The 12,117-nt window shown below is 16.6% G+C and overlaps 1 protein-coding gene across 3 annotated transcripts in view; it reads right to left on the bottom strand.

Moving 5' to 3' along the window:
• Positions 1–12,117, bottom strand: part of LOC109604923 (growth factor receptor-bound protein 14) — a 429,146-nt gene that overhangs the window by 409,773 nt on the left and 7,256 nt on the right. For 2 of the 3 annotated variants that reach the window (XM_049966497.1, XM_049966499.1), the window contains exon 1: positions 8,374–8,612. The exons of the other annotated variant lie outside the window; for it this stretch is intronic. In XM_049966497.1, coding sequence (XP_049822454.1) covers positions 8,374–8,413 — 40 coding nt within the window. In that variant the 5' untranslated portion in view covers positions 8,414–8,612. Of the gene's footprint in view, positions 1–8,373; positions 8,613–12,117 lie in introns of those variants that run through there. 3 annotated transcript variants of the gene reach the window in all.

Raw genomic sequence — 12,117 nt, 5'->3', positions numbered from 1 at the left:
CTTACGTCGTAATTTATGTAAGTTACAAGCTGTAAAGGGACAGGCTTAATTAACATTATTTATTGAACACTATTAATATTTATTGATCATTATACAGTTGATTTATGAACTTTTTATGGAAAGATGTAAAATTTTCTGCATCATATATTATAATTTAAAAAAAAATCTATTATCCTTTAATTCAATTAATTTTATGATTTATTATTTGTATTGTATTAATTTAATTTAATTTAATTTAATATTGAGAATTTGTTGCTTATGTATTATAATAAACAATCATTAATTCAATTCTAATAATATTTTATAGAATAATACCTTTTCAAGAAATTTAAAATATAATAATTAATTAATATAATTTTATAGTTTACATAATACAAATTTGTGAGTAAAATAAGGAAATTCAAAAAATTTTCTATAAATGAAATGGGTTTATTGAATTATTTAATCATTATTTATAATATTATATAAAAGAGATATTTTTGAAATGTTGTATACTAAAAGACAAAAATATTTAATTAATTATTAATTATAATAATCATAAATAGTTTCAGTATTAATACAATACAATACATTAATCAATAACTTTTTATAATATACTTAATAGAAACTTTTAAATGAGCAAGTAGGAAGATTTAAAAATGTACATTCTATAAACCAAATAAATATTTTATATATTAATAATTAATTAAAATTTATAATCATTACGTATTATCACACCAACAAATTATTATTTTTTAAATGATTTTAAGAAATTTCAAAATTTTAATTTATTAATTAATTATATTGTAATTATTTCCTATAATTATTATAAATTACGAAAAAGACAAGACATTTTAACAAATTATTTAAAATTATTATTAAAAAAAGAAGTTTTGTTTTTTAAAATACTTATCTACACATTTTAATATAATTATTTATATTTTATACATTGTTTTAATGTATATATTTCAAATAATAATAATAATAATAATAATTAATTATAATTTTTAATTAATTCTAGAAAAATTTCAAATACTAAAAAAATAATGGTACAAATAAATTGGATATTTTTCAAAATATTCTTTTTAATGAATTTTTATATTTCAATTTTTTATTCATTAAGTAATAATAATTATTTCATATAATTCTGTAATTAATATATATTATAGAAAATGAAACTATTTTTTTAATATTTAATTATAAAATAACTACTAAACTATTTATAACAATTTTAAAGATTTAATGTACAACATGCATCAAATTATTTAAAATTATTATTAAAAATTGAATTTTTCTTTATTAAAATCTTCATCAATACATTTTAATATTATTATTTCTGTTGTATACATTATTTTAGTTTATATATTTTATAATAATTAAATTATAATTTATTATATTATTAATCCTGATAGACTTTAAAATATCTAAAAATAATAATATAAACAAATAGATATTTTGAAAAAATTGTATTTTTTTTAATAAATTGTTTCAATTTAGTTCACAAAACAATTTTCAAGAATTATTAATTTACAACATAGATTAAATTATTTAAAGTTGTTATTTAAATCAAAAGAATGTTTTTTTAAATCCTCATCAATACATTGTAATATAATTATTCAGATTTTATATATTATTTTAATTTATACATTTATTAATTAATTATAATTTATAATTATTCCTAGTAACTTTTAAAATAACAAAAAAATCTTCTTTTAAGAAATATTATAATGAAATCATTATAATTTTTAGTTTATTAATTAATTATAATTATTTCGTATATTTAATAATATATATTACAAAAAAAATAAAAAACAAGATATTATATTTAAAATTGAACAAATTGAATATTTTTAAAAATCATCTTCTTTTAAGAAATTATTTTATTTTAATTTTTAATTTAATAATTAAATAATTAATTAATTATAATTATTTCGTATTATTATATCGTTTTTAATAATTAATTATAATTTATAATTAATCCTAGTAACTTTTAAAATAACATACAAAAATCTTCTTTTAAGAAATTATTTCAATTATATATTTTAATTTTTAGTTTATTAATTAACCATAATTATTCCGTATATTTCTAATTTAATAATTAAATAATTAATTAATTATAATCATTTCGTGTAATTCTAGAGATTTTTATAAACAAATTTATAAAAAAGCTATTAAACTATTTATAACAATATTTAAGAATTAATTTACAAGAAAGTGTTAATTATTTAAATTTATTATTAAAATAAAGAATTTTTATTTATTAAAATCCTCTATAAATTTGGGTTTAATATTTTTAATAATATATATATATATATATTATTTAATATATTTTATATACTATTTTAATTTATATATTTAATTATAATTTATAATGAATAATATCCAAAAATAATGATTTAAACATTGGATATTTTTAAAAAATAATTTTATTTTGATTTTTAATTATATCATTTCATAAATTCTATAATTAACATATATTACAAAAAATCAAGACATTTTAATAAAAAATATTTACAAACTATTACACTATTTATAACAATTTTCAAGAATTAATTTAGAAGAAGCTTCACCTATACATTTTCATATTAATATTTATATTTTATTAAATATTTTAATTTATGTTTTAGAATAATTAATTATAATTGATAATTAAATTTTAAAATATCCAAAAATAATGATATAAACAAATTACATATTTTTAAAAATAGTCATTTTAATTTTTAATTTATTAATTAATTATGAATATTTCGTATTTATATATATTACAAAAAATCAAGACATTTTTTGTAAAAAATATTAAATTTATAAAACTATTTATTTAAATTGGTTTAGTTTAGTTTTTATAAATAAATTAAAATAATTTACTGAATAAATTTAAATAATAATTAAGTAATGATCATGTCAAAATACTTGAATACGAGAAATAATTCTAAAAATGGATTTATATTATCACAAATTTTATAACTATTTTCAAGAATTATTAACTTGCAATGTTTATTAGTTTAGTTATTTAAAATTTATGATTTATAAGACAAATAATTTTTGTTTATTAAAATCTTTATGAAAGTAATTAAGTAAAAATGTTTTAAATTTCAAAAAAACTTATTAATAAATTTATTTGCGTTTGTCATATTATTAAAATGTTAATGAATAAAAATTCTGATTAAAATTAAACTATTTTTTACTCGATAGATATTTACAGACTGGAATAAACTGCAGTAAATTAGCTTTAATTAATGCCGGATCTCAATTCTCGTTTCTAACTTTAGATGGCCGACAATTAAAGATATTTTGATCAAGTTCATTCAACAATAACTGGATATTAATAAGCACGTGTTTAGGGAATGTGAAATTTAATTCACTGTAAAAAACCGAATAATTGACTTCTATAATTTTCCAATTGTAAACAACAGTAATTTTTAACATCAAGATAAAAACATCCGACACAACACACACATAAAAATACATTAATAATAAGATCGGAACATTTTTAAAATAACGCAGACTAATGCGTAGTTGTCGGCGTCGATTTACCTGTGTTCTAGATTATATAATTTTGATGACCTGTCAAAACAAACAGAACTTAAACATTTGCTCTTTTGAAACGTACGTGTATTATTATTAGTGTGTTACGAAATGTTGTTTAAATAACCGTCATGTTACAACAGAATTTGATTAATCGTCGTTGATTACTTAAATTAAAAAAAAAGGCAATATTAACTGTCAAATTAATAAAATATCCTCAGTGACAAAGAAATTGCAACACCAAATTTAATATTGTTTGGCAAAATATGGAAAGAATAAACGATTAATACAAAAAAAAAAATTAAATTTGAGCCTCCCTTCTGGGTGATGCAATTTCTTTGTCATTTAGTGTATTTAATTTTTAACTGAATGAAAACGTTTAAATTGGCGAATGCGCCTTAAACGATTGAAATTCCTGCGTCGTTTACTGTCAATCAGTGACACCATAATTCTCCATATTGACTTTGTATTTGCATATTAAATAATTGGCAGTATTGCATCATACATGAATTCTACAAAACTCGACGTAACACAATCCAGATCAAACAAATAGATAATTTTATTACATCATTATTTTAAACATCGATGGGCGAGTTGATTAAATTAAACTTTCAAAACTGTAATTTTCTTTTGTGGAGTTTAACACTTCACATTTTGCAACGATTAACTATAATTATCTGTGAAAAAGAAGTTAACACTCAAGGTAAGACATGCAAGACATAATTAAATATCATTTTCCTTGATTTGAACATTTTTTTTGTTAAAGCAACATTTTGCAACATTGTAAATGTTGATTTATTCGTTTTAAATTTAGCATTGTTTGATTTAATATTATCACACACAATAGGAACCGAATTATTTCTCGGTATTGACAAAACAAACGACAATATTTAGTTTGCAAACAATTGTACGATTTTTTATCAGCCAAAGGAACCAAAACAATTTTTATTATCTAGAATGAAATGTGGGCTTCAGTAAACAGCAAATATTTTTATGGGTGTGATTCAGCAAAAATTCTCGTGATAAATATCTATCGACTGTGGCCGGTATCAGTTTTCAGCGGCGCCAAATCAAATTTAAATAATAGGAAAATACATTAAAAATTTCCACATATTACCAAAGAACACAACTTTAATAAATATTAATTTTTTATCACAATAAATTGTTGAACATTGAATGTTAAGGTTAAAAAATGTTTTTTAGTAATATGAAAATTATATATGTGTAAATAAATTCTAAATGTTTATTATTTAATAAATATAATAGACAAACATTTCTTTTTTAAATAAGTTTTTTAAAGTTAACTAAATTAAATTTTCTAGAAAGAATTCTATTTATTTTCCATTACCATTTTAAATTATTATATTAACATACATTTTTTAAAATAATTATGTATTTAAATAAAAAGTAAAATATACATTTTTTGTAATCTTATTTTTATGGTATTGGTATTGGTATTGGTAATAGATAAATTTAATGATTATTGCTTTTTTTAATAATTTTATTTTATAAAAAATATAAAACGATTTCAAGAAATACCAACAATTTTCTAAAATATACATTACATTATAGTTTTATTTTTAATTATGCCTTTTAAGTGATAAATTTTTCATTACATTATTAAAAACTTTTTTTTTTTTGTTATTTTATATGTGGATATTATATTTTTTATATTTTATATTTTTTTTTAATTTTTTTTACTATCAATTAATTATAAAAAATAGTATAATTGTATAATTAATAAATATTACCAAATAAATAAGATTTTTTTACAAACAAGTAATAAAAAATGTATTAAGCTATTTTTTTTTTATTTGTACTTTTATAAATAAATTAAAATTCTATATTTAGTATATATTACAAAAAAATGAAGACATTTTGTATAAAAAATATCAAATTTTTATAAATAAATTAAAATTCTATTCAAGAATTATTTAAAAATAAGAATTTTTAGTTTATAAAAATCCCTATCTATTTCATATTTTTTTATTTTAACTATATAAAATTATAAAAAAAGTATTAAACTATTTTTTAGATTTGTTAAACTTTTATAAATAAATTAAAATTCTATATTTAATATATATTACAAAAAATGAAGTCTGTATAAAAAATATCAGATTACACATAGTTATTAAACTGTTTAAAACAATTTTCAATAATTATTTAAAATTAATATTAAAAAAAGGAATTTTATTTATTACATTAAAAATATTTTATTTTATTTTATTTTATAATTAATAAATTTACAAAAAAATAAATAATATAATTTTTTTAAATAATTATGGATTTAAATAATAAATAAAAAGTGAATTATACATTTTAGTAGCTTTATTTTTAATTATACTATTTAAAAAACAAATTTTGTGTTTTTAACATTATTAAAAAACATTTTTTTAGCAATTTATATAAAAAATATATAACAATTTCAGTAAATATTAAGAATTTTCTGAAAAAAATTTTATTTAATTTCTTAAAATTTTGAGTTATTTTAAAAAATTGCTTAATTAAAATATATTTTTTTAAATAATTATGTATTTAAAGATAAAATAGAAAGTAAATTATACACTTTTGTAGTTTTAGTTTTAATTAAACCATTTCAATATCACATTTTATGTTAACATAACATTACTAAAAACCGTTTTTATGTGGATATAAAAAATATTCAACGATTTCAGTAAATACCAAAAATTTTCTGAAAAAAGCTTTATTTAATTTCTTAAAATTTTCAAATATTTTACAAAATTGCTTAATTAAAATACATTATTTTAAATAATTATGTATTGTAGTTTTATTTTTAATTATATCGCTTAAGTGACATTTTTTTTTTATATAACATTAAAAACCGTTTTGTAAAAATGTGTATATAAAAATATAAAACGCTGTCAATAATTAGTATAATTTTTATAAAAATTAGTCAGTCTATTTCATTTCTATGAATATTTTAAATTTTTATTAGTTTTTAAGAATTGCTTAATTAAAATACATTTTTTTAATATATTATATTATATATAACTATAAAATAAAAAGTACAACATACGTTTTTATAGTTTTATTATTAATTATACCATATAAAGTGACAAATTTTATGTTTATAAGATTATTAAAAACCTTCTTTTAGTGATTTTATATATGGATATACAATAATTTAATGATTTTAACAAATATTCCAAATTTTCTATTTATTTTCTATTAAAATATTAAATTTTGAATGCTTTTAAAGAATTGTTGAATAAAAAAACATTATTTAAAATAATTATGAATTTAAATATAAAATATGCATTTTTGTAGTTTATTATACCATTTAAGTGATAAATTTTATGTTTATAACATTGTTAAAAAATTTTTTTAATAATTTTATACGTGGAATTAAAAAACATAACGATTTCCATAAATACTAAAATTTTTCTATAAAGAATCTATTTATTTTAAATTTTGAAAAATTTTAAAGAATTATTAATTAAGAATTTTTATTAAGAATAAAAATATATATTTTTTTATAATTATTAATTTAAATATGAAATAAATAGAGAAATATACTTTTTTACAGTTTTCTATTAAAATATTAAATTTTGAATGTTTTTAAAGAATTGTTGAATAAAAATACATTTTTTAAAATAATTATGAATTTAAATATAAAATATGCATTTTTGTAGTTTATTATACCATTTAAGTGATAAATTTTATGTTTATAATATTGTAAAAAAATTTTTTTTAATAATTTTATACGCGGAAATAAAAAACATATAACGATTTCCATAAATACTAAAATTTTTCTGTAAAGAATCTATTTATTTTAAATTTTGAAAAATTTTAAAGAATTATTAATTAAGAATTATTATTAAGAATAAAAATATATATTTTTTTATAATTATTAATTAAAATATGAATAAAATACTGTTTTATTTTTAATAATACCATTTTATTTTTAATTTTATAAATTTATTAAAAATTTACTTTTACTAATTAGTTTAAATAATTTCTACAATAATAAAACGATTTCAACAAAAACTAAAATTTTCTAAAAAATACTATTATTTTTTTTAATTTTGAATTAGTTTAAATAATTTCTTTTATTTTTTTAAATTTAGAATTATATTTAAGAATTTCTATAATAAAAAAACTCAATTCCAATTATTTTGTTTATTAAAATTCAAAGTTCATTTTTTACAAAATTAAAGCAAATTATTTTAAATAATTATTTATTTAAATATAAAATAAAAAAATGAAAATTTATTTTTTGTAGTTTTATTTTTAATTGTATTATTTAAATAATAAATGAAGTTTAAATAATATAATAATATAAAATAAATATATATTTAAATATAAAATTAAAATAACATTAAAAATATTTTTGTGTAATTTAGACAATAGATAAGATTAGTAAAAATAGTAAATATTCTTTCTAAGTACAATACAGAAAAAATATATATGTTATATAATAATTTCCTTGGGTTGTAATGCATGATTTTAAAAGTGTAAAAATTGTGTACAAATATTTATTATTAAAATTGCCGATTTCCAATATTTGTATATCTAAAATAAATTGAAATAAAATGTACCAGTTTAAATTCTAATAATAATTTTTTTTTTTTTTTTTTCAAAAATACATCCGGTAAAACCGGAACTTTCAATCTACCCACATTACCTACATTAAATTTCATCCACATTGAAAACATCTCATCAATTTATCCTCGAATTATCAAAAAAAAAAAATCAGATAAGATCTAAATATTGAAATATGTCTCCTTGTTGATTTTTCTAATCAGTCGATTAAGTTTATTTACATCCTGCGACATACATAAACACACGTTGACCACAAGGCGACATATTCCAAGAAGCGAAAAAACAAACCAAAGAAGAGACGCTTACGGTTGTTCCTGTCGTGGCGGTAAAAAGCCCCGAAATCCATGCCCGTGTCTTCGAACGTCAGTCCTGAACCACTAAAAACACCGCCGTGTATCACTCACTCAAAAACGACGCATCACCGCGTCACCGGACGAGAGGAACGATCGCCGACACAACCGACGCACCGACACACACACGAAACGGCGAAACGTAAACACAAGACGTGAACGCGTAGATGCGGGACGCGTGAGTCGCGCGCGTGCAACGCCAAAGCTGCCAACCTACTACACTTGTCCGCGTTTTTCAATGCGAAGCGGCACGAACACGACACCCGTTATTGTCAGATCGCCTCGAATTCCCCTGCAGCCTGCAGCGGACGGACGGACGCGGATGCAGGAGTTGCGGGTGCCGCACGTCGACGGCCCGAATTAAGGATTTAGACGCCGGTGGTCGGCGCGTCGTTCCGGCTTTTCTGCGACTAGTCTTAAATGAAAACGATCCTGCATCTTGCCAAGACTGTTTTATTAATGTGTTTCGTGTTTGTCTGTTTTTTGGTTAACACTTCTCAGGATTAATAATATTTTGTAAAATTTGCAAAACATTTATACATACATTTTTACATAATTTTATTATTCAAAATCACCAACAAAATTTTATTAAAAAAAATATTTTAACATATTTTAAAAGTAATCCAATTAATTAAATTAATATTATATTTAACACTTTTATACCAAATACAGAACTTTACTATTTAAATTAATTAATAAATAATTAATTAAATTATCTATTATTATTAAATATTATATGTTTTTTATTAAATAACATAAATATTAAAATTATTATCTATTATATTATAATAAGCTGTAATAAAATATATTAAATAAATTATTTTTATTTAAATTTTATTATTGATACATATTAAAATATTTAAAACATTTCATGTAAAAATATTTTAATAGTAACATAATTATATCAATTCATTTCAAAAGATTCATTTTAAAATTTTTAATAAATCATTAATTTTTAATATAAAAACTCATATCAAAAAAATTAAATTGTTTCATGTAAAAAAAAATCAAAAATATTTTAATAGTAATATAATTATTTTAATTTATTTTAAGTTTCCTTTTAAAATTTTTAATCAGTCATTAATTTTTAATATAAAAACTGAAAACTGTTAATAAAATATTATTAATTATTTAAATTATTAATTATTATTAACATTATTTGGTTTTTTCTTTAGTTAAATAACCTAAATATTAGAATTGTTATATATTACATTATAATAAAAGGTAATAAAATATTATTAATTATTGAAATATATTAAATAAATTATTTAATTTTGATTTAAATATTATTATTGGTAATTATTAAAATATTTAAATCGTTTCATACAAAAAACATTTCAAAAATATTTTAATAGTAATATAATTAAATTAAAGTTTCTTTTTAAAATTTGTAATAAATCAATTTTTCAATATTTAATATTAAAACTAAAAACTAAATATTATTATTTTAATTAATAATTATTATTGATATTATTTGTCTTTTAGTATTAGAATTATCATATATTATAATAAAACGTAACAAAATAATTTATATTTAAATCTTAATATTGATACATATTAAAAAATTGAAATTATTTCACATTAGAAATATTTCAAAAATATTTTAATAATCATATAATTACATCAATTTATTCAATTCATTTTAAAATTTTTAATAATTCATTAATTTTTAATATAAAAAATAAAAACTCTTAACAAAATATTATTAATTATTTTAATTATTAATTATTATTAACCATTATTTGCTTTTTGTATTAAAAGATAACAAAAAATTATTAATTATTAAAATATATTATGTTTATTATAAGAGATATTTCAAAAATATTTTAATAGTAATATTTAAATCATTTCAGAAGTCTTATTTTAAATTTTTTAATAAATCATTAATTTTTAATATAAAAAATTAAAACTCAAACCATTAAATGTTTTTTCCTTGTTAAATAACGTAAATATTTGAATTATTATGTATTATATTATAACAAATTTTATTAAAATATTATAAATTATTAAAATATATTAAATAAATTATTCATGTTTATTTAAATCTTATTCCTGATGCATATTAATAAATTTAAATTGTTTTATGTAAGAAATATTTTTAAAATATTTTAATAGTAATATAACTATTTTAATACATTTCCAAAGTTTCATTTAAACATTTCTAATCATTCATTAATATATTAATATAAAAAATAAAAACTTTTAAAATGTTATCAGTTATTTAAATTATTGATTATTATTAACCATTATTTGATTTTTTTCTTGTTAAAAAAACCTAAAAATTTTTATCTATTTTATTATAATTTAATAATAATTCATTAATTTTTAATATAATTTGTAATAATTTCATATATTCTCAAATAATCATAAAAATATAAATACATTTATTTTTACTGCTTTTATATTAAAATTCAATTTAATTAAATATATTCATTACTCTTATTTACTCATAATATTTTATTATTAATGGTCAAAAAACATATAGATAAATTTAAATAAAATATATCACATAATCTAATTAATTATATTTTTAGCATATTTAATATTTTTATATCGAATACAAAATTTTATTATTCAAAACATTCAAATTATGTATTAACAAATTTAAAATGTTTCATGTAAAAAATATTTCTGATATATTTTAATAATAATTTAATTATTTCGCTCAAAAATTTCTAATTTATTAACTATTTAATATATATAATATAATTTGAAATTACTTCATGTTTTCTAAAACAATTATTCAAAATATTTATTAATTTTATTTATTTTTACTATTGAAAAACTTAATCCAATATTTTTATTGACGCAGAAGGCATATTAATAAACTTATATATTAACATATTCACATTCACACAGTCTAATTATTTATGTTACTAACATATTTAACATTTTTTATCGAATTCAAAACTTTATTATTTAAAACCCTTAATTATTAATTATTTAAATTATTCTTTATTACTATTATATATTTTTTATTAAATGACATAAATATTAAAATTATATAATTATAGTATTAAAATATTATTAATTTGTAATAATTTCATGTTTTCTAAAATAATCATTAAAAATATTTATTAATTTTATTTATTTTTACTGTTGGAATTTTATTGTGGGAAAACCTAAACAAATATTGTATATATTAAAAATATTATATCATTATTTATAACTATTCATTATATTATATTTTTAGTTATCAAAAGAAAGATATTATTAAACTTAAATAAAATATGTTAACATATTCTAATCTAATAATTAATGAGATTTATAATATATTTAAATTTTTTAAAATGTTTATATTGAAAACAGAATTTGATTATTTAAATTACATATTAATAAATTAAAAAGGTTCCAAAGTCAGAAACATTTCTAAAATATTTTAATAGCAATCTTAATTATTTTAAATTGTTTCAAAAATTTCGTTACTATATAAAATAATTTGTAATTAATCCATCTTTTCTAGAATAATCATTAGACAGATAAACATATTTATGTTTACTGTTGGAATTTAATTGTGGGGAAACCTAAACAAAATATTTATTAAGACTTGTGTAAATTTCCTTAATGACTCTCAGCAAATACATTGATAATTTTAAAAGATTTTAGTAACAAAGTTAACTCTCAGTAACTAATTTCATTATTTTATTTTAAAATATTTTTAAAATTGATTATTAAAATACCCTAAATCACATTTGAATTA

The sequence above is a fragment of the Aethina tumida genome, chromosome 4, assembly GCF_024364675.1.
Source record: "Aethina tumida isolate Nest 87 chromosome 4, icAetTumi1.1, whole genome shotgun sequence".
NCBI classification, from domain to species: Eukaryota; Metazoa; Arthropoda; class Insecta; order Coleoptera; family Nitidulidae; genus Aethina; species Aethina tumida.
Note: the sequence above shows the minus strand (reverse complement) of the source record. Positions and strands in the feature narration are given on the sequence as shown.